Here is a 24,477-nt window from a genome sequence, read left to right as displayed (position 1 = left end):
GTTGGTCCTAATTTTTACTTTGATTAATAGTGTATCCTTTCTGTATTTTTAAAATTCTATCAACTCTTTTGGGGATGTGGCCAAAAAAATGAATGAAAGGCTGGAAAGAAGCCCTGTGATTAAAAGTGTGTGATGCCTGCTGGGAAGGTGAGCACATGACTGAGACTGAATGATCGTGACATTACCACGTGTACCTGACGCGCGTTCTGAAGTAGGCATGTATAAGGTTGCTTATAAATTGAACTTGATACGATTATCCTTTCAGGCTACACATTTCAGATTGGTGCTCTAGAAACCTAAAGCTATCTGTGGCTCATGGCCACATTTTTGTGGTGCAGTCTGTTCATATGTCTGCTGGAAGCCTTTTGCCTGTTTAATTAGTGGTAGCTCTTCTCTTTACCTGTGATTGGCCATCATTGAGTTGCAAAAGAATGTAAAAGTAAGCAGTATAGAACAATGCTTAAAATTCTTGTTTGCAATTATTCCAACATTGTTCCAAAAAACAGTGTTTGCTTAAAGTCGGGCACTATCCTAGGTGCTTTGTATTATCTTGTTTAATTTTCATGGCATCTCTGTGGTATAGAACGACCCTGTTTGTAATCCCTGGTTTACAAATGAAGAAAGTGAGCCGTGGAAGGGTTGAGCAGCATTCACAGGGACACAGACGTGGGGAGTGGGGAAGTTAGGGTTCTAGCCAGGCATTCTGACCCTGTAACTTAAGAGGAAGCATTATAAATATTTTCTGGCTCAAGATCTCATTTTAGAGTGAAAAATATAGAAGTGAAAATATAGAATATAATAATATATTTTCCACTGTTGGACACAGAGCAGCATTGCAGTATAAAGGCAAAAGTGGGATACTTTGGAGCCACACTGATCTGCATTGGAGTCTCTACTGATTCTTAGATATTAAGAGTCTGAGAAGCAAATACCAATTGATGCACCAAATGAATTTACATTTATATACCACCAGTGTATAATTCACCAAATTTAAATGCCAGTTTAATTTTCTGCAATAAGAATATTCAAAGAACTCTACTAATAGAAGATAACACACACACACACACACACACACACACACACACAATTACCTTTAAATCTGTTTGATTTTTACTGAATGTTCTTTGAAGTATGTAGTAGGTTGACAGTCTTAGGTCATTGAGAAAAGAAAAATAGACCCTAAATAACTTTCCTTCAGTCATTTCTCTGGAAACTAAAGCAGTAAATTTATGAGGTCAACAGGCTTTGGGTTTTTAGAAAGTGTACTGTGTTTCTTTATACATTTTTATTATAATGCCTAGAAAAGATGGCCAAGGATGATTATTTGTCTTGATTTTGTTTTACTGATTAACCATCTTATCTTTAGAGTCTCTTTAGTATTTGTATTCCCTATTTGACCCATTAATATTGCTTTTATAATGCCCAATGGACTTGTCCACTGATTGATCAATATTTATAAGCAAATATTCTGACAAAATTATACTTCTTTTATTTGTTCTAATTAGTTATAAATGACAGTAGAATGCATCTTGACACATTGTACACAAATGGAGGATAACTTCTCATTCCTCTGGCTGTACATGGGGCCGAGTCACACCAGTAGGGTAATTATACAATATATAGGGAAATAATGTCTCATTCTACTGTCTTTCCCATCCCCATCGCTGCACCCCTCCCCTCACTCCCCTCTGCACAATCCAAAGTTCCTTCATTCTTCCCTACTCCCCCCACCTCCAACTATGGATCAGCATCTACTTATCAGAGAAAATATTTGGTCTTTGGTTTTTGGGGGGATTGGCTTATTTCACTTAGCATGATATTCTCTAGTTCCATCCATTTACCTGCAAATACCATAATTTCATTCTTCCTTAAGGCTGAGTAATATTCCATTGTATATATGTATATTTTCCTTATCCATTCATCTGTTGAAGGGCATCTGGGTTGGTTTCATAGTTTAGGTATTGTGAATTGAGCAGCTATGAATATTGATGTGTCTGCATCACTGGAATATGCTGCTTTTAAGTCCTTTGGGTATAAACTGAGGAGTGGGATAACTGGGTCAAATGGTGGTTCCATTCCAAGTTTTCTGAGGAATCTCCGTACTGCTTTACAGAGTGGTTGCACCAATTTGCAGTCCCACCAACAATGCATAAGTGTACCTTTTCCCCCATATCTTTGCCAACACTTACTATTACTGACCAAATATTTTTGTTTACCTGAATTTTCTTGTTTAGGCTTTAAAAGGTGGGTTTTAGTAACCATCGAAAACAAACAGTGGCAGTTTAATCTATTTTTGTGTTTGTTAATGGATTATTAGAAAAATTTTTGATGTAAAACACTTTTCCCATGTCCAAAAAAGAGTTGTTTTAGGATTTAGATGAGTTGAAGAGAGGTGATTTTGAATGACTTTTTTAAAAGTTTATTTAAGTGATAGGGATGTGGCTCAGTAGTAGATTGCCTGCCTAGCATGCATGATTTTCAGGGTTGAATTCCCAGCAAAACACACACACACAATGTTACTTAAAATTTGTTTAAATATTTTTTATCCTGTGAATTTAAGAATATTTATCATGTTCTTGTCACTTTGTAATTATGCTTTTATTTTAGTCCCTCTCCCTAAGCTTAAACCATTTTGTTCCATTGTCCCAGGTACGAAAGACCTATAAAGACTTACATATACTATATAATACAATATATAATACAATTACAAGAATATAGATTACAAAATAATATAATATGAATTGATATTAGTATTAATTAATATAAGTTCTAAATTATTATTTCCAATCTGTTTCAATGACTGTGTTAGTTTCAATCTATTTCAATGACTCTGTGTTAGTTTCATTGAAATATTCACATAATTGAAAACTTGGGACATAATGGGTTAATGACTATTTCCATCAACTTAAAATGAAAATATCACATCTGATTTCTTATTAAATAATAGGTAAGTTTGTGCCCTATGCTTATATTTTAACATTAACAGTGTTCTGAAAATTGAATTTTCTTTAACATTATACCTCATGAGTTGAAATAAGCCATTCCTTGAAGACAATTCTTAATAACTGTGCCAGTCACAGAATATGGAAGTGTAATTTGATCATAGTAGGTGCTCAGTGAAAAAACAGCTCCTCAGTGCAGCTCCTCAGTGTGCCTTGCAGGAGACTTCAAGATCTGCTTACATTTTCAGTCTCAGTGTTCTCCTTCCTCCCAGTTCATCAGTCACTTTGTACTGGAGCAAGTTCTGCCATTACCCAAAAAAACCAAGCTAGTGTTACCTCTCTGTCATGGCATTTCTATCCTGGTCCACCTGAGAAACATCTGTTTGTTTGACAAGATCTGGCTCAAGCATCACCTCCTACATGGTATATTTTTGGATATGGTAGAATTGACCAGTCTGTGTGAACCCACAATATCACACATCTTTCCTTCAGAGCACTCATGATCTTTTTTTTTTTTTTTTAAAGAGCTTAGTGGTTATACATAGTAGTTGGGTTCATCCTGACAAACTCATACATGCATGGAAATCTATTTCAGTTCATAATCCCCCTCTTTTCCTTCCCACTTTCTCTTTCCATCCTCCCTGAATTCATGATATTTTATTCATATAAATATATGTTTCTACTGAATTGCAGGTTTTTTGAATCCAGCATGGGATTCATTTCTACATTCATAGCACAGAGCTTGTCTCATATAGAGGGACCTCGATGAATGTTTGTGGAAGAACACATGGTAGCATGGAAGGAAGAAAGAAAGGAAGAAAGAAAGGGATTGTATTGAATTAATCAATATCCATTATTTAGAATTGAAAATTTTAACTTGAGAATGAAGCCTGAATTTTTTTGTTTCCCAGTGAATCACTAAGTTATGTGGCTTTTTCACAGCTGTGTCTTCTTTTCCCTAGGATGAGACTGCTGTAGAGTATCTGCCTAGGGGTGGGTGTTCTGGATGAACTGAAGTTCCTGATTTTAGTGACAGAATTACTGATTCCCATCACTACCGCTATTCAATCTTAGACAACTTATGCAACCTCTTGAGTCTCATTGTTCTTACTTGTAACAAGGGAAGGATTGCACTTATTTTACCTATGAGGTTTCAATGAGAACCAAGTGAGATGATGTTTGGGAAAAAGTGTGAAGTGTTATCTACAAAAATGGAAGGAATTAATCCTGTTATTGGTGTTAGTGACTGGGCATCCAGGGAATTTTCTCAGCCATGGTTCCGCCTGACCTGGGTGTGCCCTGATTACTTAAAAAGAGGAAAAGTGGCATCCACAATTTATGATTTACTTTACTTGATTAGATGGGTGGCAGTGTTTTTTCTGCTGACCTGCCTTAGTGAGCAATGCCTTTAGAACAGAAAGTAACCTTTATTTCTGCTTGAATCAACTCACAGTGTAGAGTTTTAGCTGAGAAAGAAAAATGTATATTACATGAGCAGGTGTGTTGGCCAAATAAGTGAAAATCATGCCAGCTAGTCATGCTTTTAAGTTTTATGTAAAATCCTCTTAAAACAGATGATAATAATTACATGCGTGCAATGGTTTTAAGACTAAGCATTGCTTCATTTTCCAGCCTCCTTGTTTTTCTGCCTGTCAGGAGCATGATTATTTGAAAATTTATGCTGGTGACATATTTAAAGCTATATTTCTTCTCTGTCATATATATATATATATATATTTTTTTTTTTTTTTTTTCACTGATTGCTGTGCTTCTGTTGATACTCCGGTGGAGTGGGACTTGTGTTTGGAATGTCTGCCTCTTTTATCAGTACTTAGAATCACATCTTTCAATTGGTTTTGCACAAACTAACTCTGAGAGTCCTTAAGCAACCAGTCAGGAATCATGAGAAGTTCCCACATTCCAACCTGAACAAAAATAGGAACTAAAATCTAGGGAGGAAAACACCATGGTTCCTATGTAATAGAGAGAAATTTATGATACACAACAGCAGGTGGGAGCCTGCAAACAATGGCAGGCAAACAAGTGAGCAAAACCAACTGCAGTGAGCACAGTGCCCACTGAGAGAGATTTCAGCAATAGTGACAGTGAGCGTTTGTCAATCAGGGCACTGGGTGCCAATTTAGTTTGTACTGAGTACATTGGAGCAGACAAGATGCCTGATACACTGCAGGGGGAGAAGTAAAACAATAATTGGGTCACATTCATGCTCAGAAGCCACCTTTGTCTATTTTATGGAAATATTTTGATATTGAGCACAACAGAAAAATATGATTCAGAAGGAAAGCAACGGAAAATCCGAGGCCTGCCTCTGTGAGATATTACAGCTATTAGAGTTGAGGATGGTCTTAAAACCGAGAGAGGAGCTAAGAAGCCATCCTTATAGCCATCCACCAACTAAGTGCAGAGTGATAAGGTATGAGTCTGTTCAGTTTTGTTGACCCCAGAAGAGGCTACATTTGTCCCTCATCACTGGGAAAAATTGTTCTTATTAGTATTTTTTAAAGTTGAGGTACAGTTTACATACAGTAAAATTCAGTCTTACTTTAGTTCTGTGAGTTTTAATCAACACACTGAGTCTGTAACCACCACCACAAGCAAGATAAATAGTTCCATCACCTTCCAAAATTCTCTCAACCCCTGGGAACCACAGGTCTGTTTGCAGTCTGTTTTGCCACTTCTGGAATGTCATATGAAATCATATGGTTTGTAGCCCTTTGAATTTGTCTTCTTTTACATAGCATGATGTGTTTTAGATTCATCTGGGCTGTTGTATGCTTTAGTATTTCCTTACCTTATAGCAGGGTTTCATTACCATTGCAGAGATGTACCATAGCTTCTTTTTTTTTTTTTTTTTTTTTTTTTGTAGCTTGAGCTTTTGATGTCCTATTTAAGAAATTCTAGGTCCTAAGAAGTTCTTGGATATTTTCTTCTAGACACTTTATACTTTCAGATTTTATATTAGTCTATGCTCCATTTTGAGTTAATTTTTATATATAGCCTGTGATATGGGTTGAGTTTTTTTTTTTTTTTTTTCTTTCCATCTAGATCTATAATTAGTACCATTTCTTGAGAAGATTGCTCTTTCTCTGTTGAATTGCCTCAGGACCTTTGTTGAAGATGAGTTGGTCATATGTGTTTGAGTCTGTTTTTGAATTTTGTTTTATTTCATTGATATATGTCTGTCTTCATACCAATATCATGCTGACCCTATTCCTATAACTTCAAAGTAAGTCTTGAAATCAGGTAACATGTCTAATAATTTTTTCTTTTAAAAAATTGTTTTGACTGGTCTTGTCCTTTACATTTTCATGTAAGTTTTAAACTAAATTTAAGAATTTCTACAAAAAAGAACTTTGAGTTTTTGATTGATGCTATTTTTTATCCAAAGAACAATTGGGGATGAGTTGAGATCTTAACAGTATCTAGTCTTTTGATCCACAAATAAAGTTTATCTCTTCATTTATTTAAATCTTAATTTCTCTCAGAAAGTTTTATAGTTGTCTGTGTATATAGGTCTTGCATACATTTTGTTGTTTACCCTATGTAATATTTTATGCTATCAAAGGTAATATTTTTAATAACTTTAAGAGTTCAGTTGTTTGTGACTAGTACAATTGATTTTTTTAAATATAGTAATTATATCTTGTGATCTTGTTAAACACATTTTCGTAGATTTTTTTTTTTTAGGATTTATAGGTAGATGATACTCTCTTCTGTGAATAAAGACAATTTTTCTTCTTTTTCATTCAGGAGGGTCGTAATTCTTTTTCTTGCCTAATTGCATTGGCTAATACTTATAGCACCATATTAAGTAGTAGTGGTGAAGGCAGATATCTTTCTCTTCCTGATTTAAAGCAAAAATCATTCAGTTTTTCACCAACAAGTATGAAGTTGGCTGGAGGTTTTCATAGATGCCCTTTGTCTCAGGGTGTTTTTTTCTCTTCCTACTTTGCTACGTGTGTTTATCATGATATTGAATTGGGTAAAATTCCTTTTCTGAATATATTGAAATGATCCAATTTGTTTATTTTGCTGTTGGTATAGAAATTATGTGGATTGATTTTCAAACATTAGCTCTATTTGTATATCTGGAATAAACCCCTCTTACTTATAATGTTTTATTCTTTTTATTTATTGCTATATTTGATTTGGTAAGACTTTCTTAAGGATTTTTGTGTCCCTATTTGTGAGGGATATTAGTCTATTCCCCCCCACACACACACTGTCTGGGTTAGGTGATTTAGAAGTATTCCCTCTTCTATTTTTTTTTAAATAATTGTGAATTGGCAAGATTCTTCCTAAAATGTTTGATAAAATATATTAGCAGTAAAGCCATTTGGGCTACTTAGTTTAAAGATTTTTAACAACAGTTTCAAGTGTAGCACTAGTCAAGTTATCTACTTTTTCTTGAACAGAACTGGGTAGTTTGTGTCTTTCAAGGAATTTGTCCATTTCTTCTAGTTTGTGACATCTACTGGCATAAAATCATTCATAACATTTTTGTATTATCTTCTTAATATCTGTATAATTGATAGTGGTGTTCCCTCTCCCATTTCTGATATTGGTAATATACATCTTCTATTTTTTGTTTCTGAATAAGCTCTGGATAGAGCTTTATTAATTTAATTTTTTTATTTTTATAAAGAATCAGTTCAGTGTTTAATCTCAGTGATTTTTTTCTATTATTTGAGAAAATCAGTGAAACTAAAGACTGGTTCTTTGAAAAGAATTTTGTCAAATACAACTATTATTCCCTTCTTTTCTTCTTGCTTTAGGATTAATTCGTTTCTCCCTTCTTATGTTCTTAAGGTGGCAGCTTTGATAACTGATTTGAAACTGCTCTTATTTTCTAACATAAACATTTAATGGTATAAACTTCCCTCTAAATACAACTTTTGCTTCATTCCACACATTTGGATGTGCTTTTAATTTTAGTTTTAATTTCCATTTAAAACTATTTCCCTTTGATTTCATCTTTGATCCATGGGTTCTTTTGAAGTATGCTATTCTAAATTATTGAAGGATGCTCAAAATGTCTTTCTGTTACTGATTTCTTATTTGATTCCATTGTAATTTGTGAGTATGCATTGGATATATTTAATACTTTTTAACTTACTGAGACTTATTTTATGGCTCAGAAAATGATCTCTTGGTAAAGGTTTTCTTTTCACTAAAAAGAATGAGTATCCTGCTATTGTTGGGTGAAGTGTTCTATAATTTTTATTTAAGTGGATTTGATTACTAGTGTAGTTCAAGTGTTTGATATTTTAACTCAATTTCTCTATCAACTCTTGAGAGTGATCTTAAAATCTCAAATGATATTTGTGGATTATCTATTAACTTTTTAATTTTATCAGTTTTTGCTTAAGGTATTTTGAAGCTCTTGCTATTAGGTTTATATTGCTATGGTTTAAATGTGTTTCTTCCAAAATTCAGGTCTTGTCAATGTGATAGTATTAAGAGGTGAGACCTTAAATGAATTAAACAGACACTTATAAAAAGAAGAAATATAAATGGCCAACAAATCTATGAAAAAAATTTCAACATCATTAGCAATTAAGGAAATGCAAATCAAAATTACACTGAGATTTCATCTCAAACCAGTCAGAATGGCAGTCATTAAAAATACAAACAACAATAAATGCTGAAGAGGAGGTAGAGAAAAAGGAACACTTTTACACTGTTGGTGGGATTGTAAATAAGGTAAAACCACTGTAGAAATCAGTAAGGAAGTTCTTCAAAAGAATAGGCATGGAACCACCGTATGATCCAACTACACCACTCCTCAGTATTTATCCTGAAGAATTAAAAGTCAGCATACTACAGTGATACATGCATATGCATGTTTATAGCAGCACAGTTCACAATAGCCAAACCATGGAACTAGCCTAGGTGTCCATCAGTGGATGAAAGATAAAGAAAATATGGTATATGTACACATTCTTTCATTCTTTAGCCATAAAGAATGAAATAATGTCATTTTCTGTAAAATGGATGGAACTTGAGACCATTATGTTAAATGAAATTAGTCAAACTCAGAAGGTCAAGAGTTATCTTTTCTCTTATTGAGAGGAAAAGAGGAAAGTACATGGGTAGGTTTTATGAAAAACAAAGGGAGATAGTAGAATAGATGGAAAGAACTAGAAATGGGGTGGCAGGAAAGGAGGGAGGAGGAAAGTGCAAGGGAATGATATCGACCAAATTACTTTGTTATATTGTGTGCATGTTCTAGTGTGTAACAACAAATCCTACCTTTATGTACTACTATAATGCATACATTTAAAAGTTTGGAAAAAAAAAAAAAAAAGAATACAACCTTCCTCTCTCCTCCCAAAAAGAGAGGTGAGACCTTTAAGCAGTGGTTAGGCCATGAGCGCTACCCTCTCATCCGTAGGAATAGGTATCCTCTTAAAGGGATTTGACTGAAGGAATTGTTTCTTGCTTGCTTTTCTGCCTTCTGCCATGGGAGGACACAGCAAAAAGGCTCTCACGGGGCCAAATGCCTCTGCCTATATCTAGGTCTTCCAAGCCTCCAGAACTGTGAGAAATAAAATTCTGTTCTTTATAAGTTATGTTGTCTAAGGAATTCTCTTATAGCAGCACAAAACAGACTAAGACAGTATGCATTTAGGATATTTTTCATCATCGTGATGAACTGATTCCCTTATTATTATTATATCTCCCTGAAGTAATATTCTAGATTCTGAAATTTGCTTTGTCTAATATTGATTCTCTAGGTCTCTTTTGATTATTATTAATATAGTATATATCTTTCCCCATCATTTTCCTTTAACCTTTCTGTGTCTTTATATCTTCAGTCAGTTTTTTTTTTTTGTGAACAACATAGCTGATTCTTATTCATTAGCTATGACTTTTAATCAGTGAGTTTAGATCATTTATTATTTTATATGATTGTCAGTATTGAGTTTAAATTCCCCACTTTGCTAGTTGCTGTCTTCTTGTATTGTCGTTTCTTTTTCTTCTCTTTTTCTGCACCCCCCTCCTTTTTTTTTAAATGCTGGGATCAAACCCAGGGCCTGACATATCCTAGGCCAAGTGATCTACCAGTGAGTTACACTCCCAACACCTACTGCCTTATTTTGTATTAAGAAGCTTTGTAATTTCATTTATCTCCATTATTGGCTTATTTGCAATGCCTTTCAAAAATTTTATGTTAGTGACTACTATAGGATTTTTACATACACATCCTCTACCTTCAAATAGTAATATGCTACTTCATGTTTAACATAAGAACTTGGCAAATTATTTCCATTTACCCTTGCTAGTCTTTCTGTTACTGTTACTATATACTTTATTTCAATATATTTTTAAAAACCCTATTTAAGACAGTTATTTCCCTTTTAAAGAAATAAGGATGAGAAAAGGCTTTATTTTTACCTATACATGTGCTATTCTTAGTTACCTTCTTGTCTTTGAGTAGATCTAAATGTCCATCTGGTAAAATTTTCTTTCTGCCTGATATTTTTTACTTAACATTTCTTCCAGTTCTGGTCAGCTGCAGATGGATTCACTTAGCCTTTGATATCTGGGAAAGACTTATTTTCATTTCCTTCCCTCCTTCCTTCCTTCCTTCCTTCCTTCCTTCCTTCCTTCCTTCCTCCCTCCCTCCCTCCCTCCCTCCCTCCCTCCCTTCCTCCCGCCAGCCAGGAATTGAACCCAGGGGTGCTTAACCCTCAAGCCACATCCCCAGCCCTTTTTTATATTTTATTAGAGACAGGGTCTCTCTGAGTTGCTCAGGGCCTCACTAAGTTGCTGAGACTGACTTTGAACTCTTGATCCTCCTGCCTCAGCCTCCCGAGTTGCTGGGATTACAGGTGTGCCACCGCATCCAGCTCATTCTCACTTTTGCAAGATAATATTTCTGGGTCAAGAACTCTATGAAAAAGAATTCTTTTCTTTTTTGCTTAGTACATTAAAACGTTGTAGTATTGTTTTTGATTTGCATTGCTCCTGATGGGCATTTCTGTGGTCATTCTTCTCCTTGTTCCTCTGTATAAAATACATCCTTTTCTTTTGGCTGCTTTTTTTCTTTGGTGTGATTTTTCTGCACTTTTTTTGTACCTGTGATTCTTCAGTCATCTTGATTTGAGGGTTTATAGTTTCTAATCAAATTTCAAACATTTTTAGTGATTGTTCCTTCATGTTTTTTCTTGCACTCCCCTCCTCTTTCCTTAACATCGTCCTCTAATTATATTAGTTCCAGGGCTCAGGATTCCTGTTTCTTAATTCTCTCTGTAATTTGTCCCTACTTTTATACTGTGTTTATCATGTTTTATGCCTGCGTTGTTTCTATTTTTTGTCTTTTGCAACAACTTGTTTCTATTTTTGCCCCTCCGGAATCTTTGGTCCACATTTCACATGGCTCCCACAGTGAATTTTCTTTTTTCTTTTTTTTTTTTTGCGGTACTGGGGATCGAACTCAGGGCCGTGTGCTTGCAAGGCAAGCACTCTACCGTCTGAGCTATCTCCCTAGCCCCCTCAGTGAATTTTCTAAAATATGTTTTTTAAATCCTTCAATAACTGCACATTACCTAGAGAATGAAGTCAGGCTCCATGGCATGATACACAGGGTCCTTTATCTGCACCTGTGTCAGTCAGCTTTCTGTCACTGTGAGAGAATACCTAAGACAAACAGCCTTAAGGAGAAAATGTTTGTTTTAGTTCATAGTTTCAGAGGTTTTAGTCCATGGTTGCTTGGCCATGTTGCTTTGAACTTGTGGCAACACAGTACATCATGGCAGAAGCACATGGTGGAAGAGGCTGCTCACCTGTTGGCAGCTGAGAAGCAAAGAAATAAAGGGGCTGATTCCCAATACCCTTTTCATGAGCACACCACCAGTGACCTAACTTGCTTCCTCAAGGACCTGTATCTTAAAGGTTCCACCACCTCCCAATATTGCCATGGACTGGGACCAAGAATTTAACACATAGCCTTTGGGGGACTTTTAGGATCCAAACTATAACACTTCTTTTTTTATGCCTGGAAAAACTCTTCATTCCTTCTTACTCCTGTTTTCATGGCTGGAAATTCTTACTCCCTGAACTGAAATATCTACTCTGTGCAACCTACCTTGTCACCCTTTCCCTACTACATTGAACCTTGAACATCTTTTATTATAGCACTTAACCTAATGTTTTATAATCATTATTTATTGGTCATCCTTTTATCCATTCAGAGTCTATATATAATTCATTTTGTTAAATACTTAGTAGTGGCACATAGTAGGTACCTATGCATATGTTTCTTGACCAGTCGAAAGACTGATTATTTAGCAGATAATGGGTATAGTCTTAAAATAAGTTGAACTCAGACTTAATTATATCTCACATATAAAATGTACTAATAAAATAATTACCCCATTTGGAGTTCCTACTATGTTCTAGGCACAATGTTAGGCACACTTTTCTGGGTATTATCATTACTCACTAAAACATCAATACAAGGTGATTATTATCCCCATGACAATCCACCTTACCTTTGGAGAGGGTGTAAACAAGGTTGTGCAGATAGAAAACTTCAGAATTAGGTTTCAAACTCATTTTTCTATCATGTTTTTTCCTCCTTGCAAACACATTTTGGAATTTTGTCACTTCATCATCAATATTTTCCAAACTTTACAATAAGAAATTACAACATTGCATCAAAAGGTATATAGGGAGCAATGTAGATCACAGTATGAGTTCAGAATTGATGTTACAGACTGAAGAAAAAATTGTAAGGGTCTGTTACATGATAACAAGAATATGGAAGGAAGAGAGTTCTTAGGGAGGTTGTTTGGAAGTAATCAGACAGCAACTATGGCTTTTCCCATCTTTGATATAACCACATGAACCACAGTCTTAAGGGTACCACTCATAGGTTTGGGGGAGTTCCTTCAGGATATGTGGATCAGGGCTGGCTTTAGGCAGAGACTTTGGAAAGGATGGAAGGAAGTAGAGACTCTGGACGTGGCAGGACTTGTGTGTTAGCAAGAGGCATGGAGGGTTCTTGGCCCTTTGTCATTGTGACAGCTTTGGCCAAGGCTGCCTGGATGGCCACCCAGTTCATTCAGACTGCAGGTCACATGCCTGTGGGGCCTCATCTCCCCTTTGTTTCCCTCTAGGTGTCTCTTGATATTCAATGTAGCTGCTTTCCATCTTAAAGATATTGAGGGTGGGGTGGATGGAGGGACATTTAGTGTAGCAGTCTGCAGAACCCTGGGGCCTGTTCTTTTATACACATAGTATCATCCTTTTTCTGTTTATTCCTTGTTACTGAGGCCAGAATGAAACTTAAAAGACATAGTTTCTTCCCTTTTGAAATTTATATTGTAAAATGTGCTTTTAATTATAAAATTTTCTGGTGTGGGTTGGGTTGAATTTTAGTATTTGGCAAACAGTGGGGGACTTTATAGGAACTTTTTCTAGGGCATGGCTAATACTTTTGGCAGATTAGGGTCCATTAACAGTGTCAGTTTAATTTATACTGGAGGATGATTCCTGACCTGTCCTTCAGCACAGATTAGTTGCAGGTAGTGCACAAGGAAGCTGAGTGCCACCCCACCTCTTTGAATAGCCTACAGATCTGCGTGTAGTGTTTCTGCTTTTCTGTTTCATGGTCCTGAGTATTGAACCCAGGACCTTGTGCATGCCAGGCGAGCTCTCTGCCACTGAGTCCCCAACCTTAGTGCTTCTTTTCAACCAGATAGATGATAGAAAAGATGATCACATTTAAAAAGAAAATTCCTCTTCTGAGGAAGACATATACATGTTTCTAGAACAGGAAGTACCAAGTTGTGCAAGTGAAGGGAAGAGGCAAAGGAAGCCTTCTTCCAGATACCAAGTAAGGTTTTGGTTTTATTTTTATTTTATTTTTCCATTAATGCATTTTAAACAATTTGATAAATATTTAATAAACAATATATAGTTCTCTTGAGGGTTGCAGATATGTAAGGCTATTTGGTATTATTAAAAAATGTCATAGTAGTGGTGGTTTTCCTGATTATAGTTGTCCACAATTATATGGAGTTATTTGTATGAAACTGCTCTCAAACTGACAGGTTATGGACATGAATGGTGGGAGAAGAGGCACTGGGCACATAATTCTATGAACTAACTCCCACAATATTCCTTTTAAGAAAACAATTTACCTGTAGCCCTGCCTGGCTTAAGTCAATAGGATGTATGCATGCCTCAGCAAATGACCTGTTATCTACAGGAGAAATGCAGGCCCCAAATGCTGATAAAAACACAATTTACAGGGGTCAATGAAGGGGGGGCACTTTTGTAACCCTTACACAGACCAAGTTCCAGAACTCACAAAGATAAAGATAATTTCCCTTAACCATAAATTCTGTAAGAACAGGTTCCAAATAGGACTGCTTAGCATGGGCCAAAGTGATCTAGAGTTGCCCTGAATCTTTACCATGTGCAGTGGAAACTTGAATTTTGATGCAATCCCTCTGTCAGTCAAAAGTCAAGAGATGAACCTGGGTGGGATCCTTCAGAAACTTCCCTGGGACCCTCTAATAAAATGGAAGGGCACGGGGTAGGTGTGTGTCCTCCTCTCTGAATGGAAACACTCTCTCCCTTGAGAGTGTCCCCTTTCCTCTCTAATAAACTCACAGCTGCTACTCTGAGCAACATGTTGGACATCTTTCTGGTGTGATGGCAAGAAGCAGTGAGAAAGTACTGCCTTGGCTGCCTCAGCTCTGTGTCAGGCCCTTGTCTGTAAGAGACTCAGTAAGAATGCATTTATGCATCCCTCATTTGCAGGATTGTTGGTAACCTGGACATATGTCCCCAAGTAACCTTGCCTCCTGTGTCAGAAGCCTAACTCACTCATGTTCATCTCAGTGACAGTACCTTTGGTAAAAACACCCACAGTTGTCAACGGTGGGGATGTGTCAGCAGGCCAAAGGTGGCGTTCAGGTCAGGATGTATGACATGGGATCACTGAAACAAAACCCATTGGCCTAATGAATCTTTCATATTTAGGTGGTTTTATCTCCAACAAGGAGGACTTAATAACTGTCCTTGTCCATGCCTTTTTTTCTTTCTTTTCTGAGTAACTTTTAATACTTCTGTTTCCCCCTGGGCAAGAGCAATGGGCAGAAGGACTTTCCATTTTCCTGCCTTTTTGTTTTGTTTTGTTTTGTTTTGTTTTGTTTTTGTTTAACCATCTTGGAAAGCACCTTAGCATGGTACTTTTCTCTGTCCAGCAGATAGCCAGATACTGCTGCGGTGAAGCCTTTTCTCATTCTTTGCTTGCTGTTTCTCTCTTCACCCATCTTGCTCTTTTTCATTTGCATTTTCTCAGCATGAAGCTGCTTAAAGTAGAGCTTAGCCTTCAGGTCAGTCTTTTTTAATTTGTTTGTTTTTGCCTGTTTTGAACATTTACATACCTTTTGGTTTTCCTTCTTTCTTATTTTATCATGGAATCCAAAACATTGCCCATAGCATTTATGGTACATTCATTTTGTGGTGTGGTAAAGCCACAGATGACTGGATACAGCCTCTGTGGCATGAAAAAATTCTCAGTTTCCCCAAATAAGGGTTTTGATAGTTGGGATGTGTGCAAGTGACAACTTTTAATGTCTTAATATTTGAATGCTCTCATTTTAATGTGGTTGTACTCTCCCTGTTTTACACTGTGTTCTAAAGAATATTTTCTTTGTTCCCTTTTAAAGAACAAATGAGTGTGACTTATTCTGTCAGGACAAGACACCTAGATACTGGTGGTGGTAAAGGGATGGTGATGGTTTCTGGCACCCTTCATGTGACACCAGTGAAGCTGCTGTTGGGTCGACTCACACATGATACCAGCTGGGTCACATTAATGTTGATCTTAAATTATTCTAGGAGGTATAAAATATTCTTGCTACCACCAGAGAGTTCACTCGTTTTCTTTTTATGACCACAAAAATAAACTGTAGTCTTGCACTGGATTGGTATTAGAACTCTCAGGTAATAAAAACAAAAGTAGAATGGTAGGTCCAAATCATGGGTTAACAATACCACAACTCTATGGAGAGTTATTTATTTGCTTACTTGAAGTTTGGTGAAAAGTTTCTTAAGTCTGTTCCTTTCAGAACAGTACTGTGCTTGGTGGGTTTTAAAGAATTTTTATTGCTTTTCTTTTATATTATCCTAAAATTGATCAAGGGTATTTTTGGGAGATTACTAAAATAATGGTGTCAAAGACAAAGGTTAGTCTGTTATTTTAGGTAGGTATAATATTAAGTAAACCAAGTAGAACTAGAAAGGATATTTTTTAATCAAGATTCTGATGTTTTGGGAATATTTGATGGAATATCTAAAGATCGTTTGTGTGAAGCCAGGTGTGTGGAGCACACCTGTAATCCCGGTGGCCCTGGAGGCTGAAGCAGGGGGCTCACAAGTTCAAATCCAGCCTTAGCAACTTAGTGAGGCACAAAGCAACTCAAGGAGACCCTGTCTCTAAATAAAATTAAAAAGGGGTGGGGGCTGGGCATGTAACTCAATGGTAAAGTTCCCTGGGTTCAATCCCTGGTACCAAAAAAAAAAAAAAAAAAAGATAGTTTGCATGTGTTGCAGTGGCATGTTGAGGCTTCAGTTAAAATGAAGGTAGACATTTATCTTAGAGGTCACTGTGAGCGACAGATACCCTTATTCAAGTAGTAAAAAAGAAAAACAGCATAACTTTAATCTTAAAATGCCTCTTTTTAAAATTGTTGCATTATGATTATATGTGGCAGCGGGATTCATTGTGACATATTTGTATGTGTGCATAACATAATTTGATCAGTTTCATTCCCCAGTTAGCCCCCTTTTCCATCCTCACCTCCTGCCCCTGATCCCCTTCCTCAGCTCCTTCTATTTTCATGAGTTCCCTTTTTGTTTTTTTAAATGCCTCTTTTTAATTAAGTTGAATTAAATCTGCTAAAAGTGAGAAGGCAGATGCGTCCCTACTGGAATGGAGATCTGCTGCACTCTTGCAGGGCTCTGCCATGGTGAGCTCTTCCCTGCCTAATGTTAATGGCCTGAGGATGAGTTGCAGACGCTGTAAGGGAGATTGGAGTCCAGGGCAGATCTGGAAGATTCATTTGTACATTTGTTTTATTTTTTTCTTGGTTTGTTAGTTATTTATTGTAGGTAATGAATATTTGTCCCATAGGTCAAAATTTTTGTCTTATTTACCTGGTTCATGAAGCAAAGTAGATGTAGATTTTTCATATGGATATATGAATCATTCTGGAATTCTCTGCCCTTGTTTTAAACTTAGTATTAAATTTAAATTTCTGGCTCTAGTATGCTATTTTTATAGGAAAATGGTAACATTTAAAAATATTGCTGCAACTTTCAAGGATGACAATCAACAATTCCCTTGACTAACATTTTTATTGAGCTTATATTGCAATTAATAAGCTGCCCTATGTGGGCAGAGGGAAAGATAATTGTGACACCTAAAACATAGTTTATATACTCAAGGCTGTGTCTTTACCAGAGCAGATGCTGGATCAATAGTTGCTGAATAAATACATCAATAAATAATGTTTATAATCTGTAAAGGAATCAAGGAAAGAAAACTAGTCCTTGATTTCTCTCTGTCGGCTGGAAGAATTCTAGGCAGATGGCAGATCCCTGACACACACTGGTTGAACGAATGACCAAATGGTCATGTAGTGTGCATGCAGTTAGAGTGTTGGAATCCGAGGGACACTTCCAGCTGGGACAGTCAGGAAAGGCTTCATGGATATGTGAGAGAAAGGGAGGCTTTCTAGAAATAGGGTATGTTGTAGAGGCACCCACTGATAAGTTGGAGGCTGACTACAGAAGTGCAGCAGTAGTGATCTGTTAAGGCAAAGTTTGGAAAGTCTTAGGATGCAAGCTTGTTTCCCTGTTGAATGGAGAGTAAAAGTGATATTTTAGAATAATTAGCCTAGAGATATCATATCACATACATTGAAAAAGGGAGAAATTGTGAAGCACATATTGAACAAGGCTCAGTAATTAACTGGGTTGATGAGGGAAAAGAAAGTGTAAGAGATAGTGACAATCTTGTTTTGAGTTTGTTTGACTTGAGTAATAGTAAAAGGATAAACAAAAAATAGGACAGTCAGAAAATTAGTATTTCATGGGAAGATTTTTGTATTTCAAATCTTTTAGTGTGAACTGACAGAAATAGAAACACATATATTAGACCTAAGGGGGATCTTGGAGATTGACTTACTAATTAGATTCAAATTACCAACAAGAAAGCTAGATCGGTTCTTAAATAACCCTTGGGCACATAATCTCTGGCCTAGGCACAGAGCTCAAGTAGGGTGGCAAGCGTAGAGTCATTTATAGTGTTTTGAAGGGTACTTAAATAGTATTCCTTCATTTGCAGGTTGATTTCCATTTTAAAATTGAAAAGCCATTATAACAAATAATTGTGGGTAATGTACTTGGAGATACTGTCTATATTGTATAAACACTGTATTTAAGATTGAGATAAAATCCTTTAATTATTATTTAGTGTACTCATTCATTCTCACTGGTTGAAAACAATCTGAACTTAAACTTGTACCTAAAGATCATACTAGTAGTGAATTTGTTTATGTTTCTTTTCATAATATCTCGACAGATTTATGTTTAGTAGATTCTATACAGTCATCACCAAGTTGAAGTTTACTCACTTCCAGACATACTGTGCACTGCAAATGTTCTGTCTTAGACCTTTGATCATGGGTCTTATTGCCACATTTAAAGGAAGGTGGTTGCTAAGGCTTCCTCCTGTGAGTGTCTCTAGATGAAGGATCTTAACCCATCTACTCTTCTGCTTGAGTTGCCTCCAGGAAGGATGGGGGCAGTTATCAGCAGAACTGGTCTTGAACATACATTATGAAAAACAATAGGGCTCCAAAGCAGGGATGGGCCAAATCTCGCTTCTGGCATATCTTTTTTTGTTCTTCAATTCCTGTTACACTGAAGATAGGGAATAATGCCCATCTTCCAGCCCATATCCTTTGTATCTGCCTGTTCCAGATCTGAATGTGCAAGTGCAAGACTGGCTTTGCCTTCTGGAGCTCGTGGGGCTTTCCAAAATTGAGCTGATGTTAATGTGTGAGCATTCTGATGACTTCTTTGCCTCTAGCTATCTGCCTTCCTGGGCTCACACCTTAGTGGAGGGAGACAGGGTGCTAAATGGACATGGGGGAAGAGCCCTTTGTTCCTCAGTAAAAGCAAACAAGGAAAAGAGTGACTGCACAGTGCATAGCATGGGAATAGAAAGGAACTAGCTCTTTTATAGGAAGAAGGATGGAATTCTTAAACCGGAATTGTCACTAGCAGAGAAGCAAAATAACTGTAAGATAGTAACATCCAGTGTTTTGCACCACACTCCTGACTCTTCTTTGAAGAACTTCCTGTTTCTTAAATTGCAGTGATGGCACTGAGATTTAGAAGAAAATTATTAGTCGTATTTGCTTATTTTCAATCAGTTCCTAGTGGTAATAACTGCTTTTGTCTACATGGGAGTGCTGAGAATTTAACAACCAATCTACAGGACAAGCATTTTAAAATTAGTGATCCCAAATAATGAGATGACTGGGAAGTCTTGATTACCTGAGAGGGAGAAGCAGGCAAATTCTCATGTCTGAGGCTCTCAGTGGTGGGCATATGCACTTCAGTGATAGGAGTGAGCTTTGGATGAGCCAACGAACATGCCACATAGAAATGGAAACCAGCAGCATTGCTCGGTGGCATTTCTAGACTGGAGCTGATGAATTGCTTTTCACCCTGAAATCTTAAGGAATAGTCAGGCTCCTACTTCTGCAAATATCGTATGAAAAGACAACCCACTGTTCTTGGATTTTTAGATCTAATTTACCAGATTGAAGGACACTTGCTCTTTTTAACTAGCTGAACTAGCTGGCCCCTGCATGGCTGAGTTGCTATGGTGATATGAGCTCAGTGACCTCTCTTCTCTGTTGTGGAATGTAGGTGAAAAGGACGGAGGGGAGCCAGATGATGCTGAACTGGTAAGGCTCAGTAAGAGGCTGGTGGAGAACGCGGTGCTCAAGGCTGTGCAGCAGTATCTGGAAGAGACACAGAACAAAAAGCAGCCCGGGGAGGGGAGCGCTGTGAAAACTGAAGAGGCTGAGCGGAATGGCAATGACAGTGATAACAACAGGAAATGAGACCTCAGCAGGTTCCTGCTGCTCTGTGAAAAGCATCCCTGCTCCCCTCTGCCAAGTCTCGGGACTGACTTGCAATGTGCTTTTTAAGCATCTCTTATCCAATCCATGGAGGTTGCCCAACGCTTTCATGATAGATGCCTTTGCATTTCTGAAACAACAGAAGAGAAATGGAGTGCTGGGACTAGCAGAGGAAATTAATTTCTGGAAGAAAAATGGCCCAAGTTTCACTTGCCCTCAGCCAGGCACAAGGGAGGGGGGACTTTGGATCGTGTCTCCTGGACTTAAGAGGCCATGGGAGAGGTCTTGCCATAGATGGAATACTGCCATTTATATTGCATAGGGCATTTGACTTCTTTATCTGAGGCCAAAACTCACACACAGCTATCAAGTGCTAAGTTTAAATTCATCACTGTTGAGATTATCATCTGTGCCATTTAATCCATAGTGTTTTATGTTGTCCTCAGAGTGCTGTCACTAGGCAGTGATCTTTCTTTACAGTAAATTATGTTTCATGTAAATGATATATTTTCAGTAAAATGCAACCTTTTCTATAAAATGTGGGCATCATTTTAAAGGGTTTTTAACCTTATTTTGATAAGTCAATATGCCATATTTAATGTATCTCACTGACATTTGTACTTTAAATGTATTATATAATTTTTTCCCTTAGGCAAGAAACCTATTGGAATTCAAGATTTAATTAATGAAGCGTTACATCGAGAAAGGATGTGTCTGAAGGCCAAGGTGAAACAGATAAAGGAACTTTTATTAAAACCTGAGACTCAGGCCAAAATTAGGAGGGAGCTTTTTGAAGGAAGACTTATTGATAACAGTAATCAAGCAAATCATGTTGATTTCAGCGCGACTTTGACATAAGCTCTTTGTTGTTATCATGGTAACAGTTATTAAATCTTTTCAGCTTCTTAAATAGCTCTTTGGTAAATACCAAAGTATTTTGATAGGTTCCATACAACAGTGAACCAACATTTGGTAAGGAATTTCTTGCCAAAGAAAACCAATTTTGCCCTATTATTTTTTGAGTTAATTTTTTGAGTGTTTTAGAATATTTGTTTCTGTAATATTGAGTCATTTTATAGAAATGACTTCCTAATTAGCTGTTGTGAGATGTTTCTTGGGTCCTTGCAGACAAAAAATACAGACTGTGCAAAAGTCATTTACAGGCAAAACAAAACAAAACCAACAGCAGTATTTTAAGGGTCACTTGCCTCCTGTTGACATATTACATCAAAAGAAGCATTGTCCAGCTGTCTACATTTAGTGTTACTTTTAATGAAAATTTGAATGTTTATTGAACATTATTAGTACTTGAATGAACATTTATAAATATAGTAATTGTAATCACTGGTTAAAAATGTTTTATAATATCCATATGTATTATTTTTCACTGATCAAAATGTAATTTGCTTTGTCATTTCTTAATGAATGAATGTTTCAGATTTTATTTTTTACTTTTCTGAAGATAAGTCCCAGATCTTATCATATCCCTTATAATTTGAATTTGTTTGCACTGGGTCAATTTTAAAGAGCATTCTTGAAGTATTTCTCTCCATGTGATTATTGGTAACAGCTTTTTCCTATAGTCATTGTAAAATTGCTGCTACTCATAGATCATGATGGAAGGAGAAATGATTGGCGATCAAATATGTAATCATTCAAATATAAAATCCAGTTTGCTCATGGATTTTAGCTATTTTTTCACTGGGTAAATTATACTACATTTATTTATAAGTGAGTTTATGCATTTTCATGCCTCTTAATAAATGTATTGTTTTCCCTTGTTGCCTTTCCTTTCTTTTTCTCTTGGAAGTTGTTGGGTCTGTGGTGGTTCACTGATACCATGAGCAGGAGCTCCGATAGTTTCAGTGTTTGTTCACTCCATGTTCCTGTCTTCAAGCTAAAAGAGCACAGTTGTCAAAGCACCATCAACTCTAGACTTTTAAATCATTTCAAGTAAGTCAGCTTCACAGAGAATTAACAGTGGAACATTAAATTCAAAGAAAATCTAAATGGTGTCCAATGAACAATTAACCATGTATCACTAAAGTGACATTAATAGCAAAGACAAAAGGACTAGCTGGACCCACCCAGGGCAGAAGCTGGAGAGCTGTGTGCTGTGGACCACTTTTCACAGTGGTACTGTGGACCACTTTTGTGCCCTTAGGTACAAAGCAAAGGTGTTTTTAGTCTTGCCTTGTGTCTCAAATGAGAAAGCAGGCTGGAAGAGGTTGAGATCCTTACCCAAGGCCACACTGCTGTTAGGGGTCTGGACCTAGACTACAACCCAGGTGTCCCGGCACTGCTTTCATCCTCCCATAACCTGGTGAGCAATATTTCAGGAGAGAGAGCTCTTCTCAGCATCCATCTATACACATCTTGTTCCAGTCCATCTGAAAAGCTTGAAGGGCTCAAAAGTGTATTCTTTTTAAATCTGGCTTCCAAATTTTACTGTTACGTTGGTTGAGTTAACATGTTTCCATTTGTTAAATATCCACTAATGCTCAGGCCAAATCAGTCAGGTGATTGCTTTCTTTCCTCAGTGATCCTTTTAGGAAGTAATTAGCACTTTTTTTCAGATTAGGAAACTGGGGCTGTACATGGTTCAATGGCCCAAGGTCATAAAGCTAATAAACGGTATGACTAAATTTAAATTTGGATCTGTTCTACTTCAAAGCTGACACTTTCTACAATATAACACTTCCCTTCTCCTCCAAGTACCATATACATCACAAATTAAGGATGTGTAACACAGGGAAAGTCACTTTCTTTTGATTAAACCAGCTCCCACGCAGCTCTGTATTTCTGTGAACACATGTGAGAGTGATCAGCTGATGTGATTGAGGCTAAAGGATTCCAGTCCTTATCAATGAAATATTCATTTAAGCAGGTTTATAAAAAACAATGGAAGGTATAAAATAAAATTCCTTCATTTTCCTTTTTTTAAACCTAATATGACATTAGTTCATAATCTAAGTATGGGATCTGATATGTTCAAAATAACTTTATTCCCATTAATAAGAGTGGTAGAATAATTGCTCTTTAGGTCACATAGCCAGAGCATGTTATCCTCAGTTGCTTCTGTATATGATACAGCCTTTCTTTATAGGGAGGCTGCATGGCTGGTGACGGTGCCAGGAGGTGGGGGCTAGAGCTTCCAGACTTGGGCCCACCACTGACTATGATCCAGAGCAAACCAATTCACATTCCTGAGCCTCACTTCCCAGTCTGTACTTTGGAAGAGGTTGACCAGGTGATTTCAAGGATCCTAGAGCAGCAATCTTTGTAACTATGCCACAGTGCCACTCAGGTTACATCATGTGTGGCCACCTAGATTGGGCCACACTCTCCCATCTGTTGGAATAGAGGCTTAAACTTCCAGAAGATTTTACATTCTGTTTCACTTGGTTTGGCTGTCAGTTTTATGCAGGGAGACCCCAGTGGCATCTATTCACATTTTATAGCCAGCTTCCAACATTTTGGGGAATCAGTCACTAGAAAAATAGCATATCGTATGTGATAAGGATCAATAGCAGAACAAGATTTTGTCAGCTTTGAACCTGGGCCCATTTGTACAATCTTAGATAGTTTCAGTCTTCTTCTCAGCATAGACTAACTGGAGGCCCTTGGAATGTACAGGTTTGTATCCCTTATCTGAAATGCTTAGGATAAGAAGGGCCTGAGAGGTTGAATTTTTTTAGATTTTGGAGTATTTGAGACGTCTTAGGTAGAGGATCCATGAAATTCACTTATTCACATAGCTTAAAGGTAATTATGCAAATTTTAGTGCACCACATTTTAACTACAACCCATCACATGAGGTCAGGTATGGAATTTTCCACTTAATGGTGTCATGCCAGTGCCCCCCAAATTTTGAATTTTGAAACATTTCAGATTCCAAAGTTTTGGGCTAGGGATGCTTAACCTGTACTAGATTTATATCTAGAGCATACTTAAGATTCAAATTATTTACTTCAAACCCCCAAGTGTGTCATCTCCTAGTCATCCCATGTTCCAGGAAAGGGATAATGAAAGCGATTTGACTTTATGTTCATTTCAGGACTCTGATCAATAAGATGTGTTTGCCCCTTTGTTCACTCAGTTGTGGATCCATAAATCAGCTACCATGTTACATAACAAGAATTTATTTTATTATATAATCAGAGAAAATAATCCTATAGCGTCTCCAAATATAAATTAATAAATGGATAACCCAATATCACTCTTTGTTTTCAGCATTTTCAAATATCACCTATGATTATTCTTTTCTTGAAACAAAGCATAGGTGCATTCTTGAATACCTAGTTTTGCAGTTTTATGGAATTCATGTGAAAAAT

At 36.8% G+C, this 24,477-nt stretch overlaps 1 protein-coding gene across 11 annotated transcripts in view; it reads left to right on the top strand.

Annotated features, from left to right (window-relative positions):
• The window catches only part of AKAP7 (A-kinase anchoring protein 7), a 205,448-nt gene that overhangs the window by 156,409 nt on the left and 24,562 nt on the right, over positions 1-24,477 (top strand). For 7 of the 11 annotated variants that reach the window (XM_079148212.1, XM_079148200.1, XM_079148210.1 and 4 more), the window contains one exon: positions 20,796-21,925. The exons of 1 other annotated variant lie outside the window; for it this stretch is intronic. In XM_079148212.1, the coding sequence (XP_079004338.1) occupies positions 20,796-21,001 (206 nt within the window). In that variant the 3' untranslated portion in view covers positions 21,002-21,925. Of the gene's footprint in view, positions 1-19,928; positions 21,926-24,477 lie in introns of those variants that run through there. 3 more of the 11 variants (XM_079148205.1, XM_079148203.1, XM_079148204.1) reach the window with 1 other exon arrangement.

This window comes from Sciurus vulgaris, assembly GCF_902686455.1.
Source record: "Sciurus vulgaris genome assembly, chromosome: 7".
NCBI lineage: Eukaryota > Metazoa > Chordata > Mammalia > Rodentia > Sciuridae > Sciurus > Sciurus vulgaris.
This window is presented reverse-complemented; position numbering and strand designations above follow the sequence as displayed.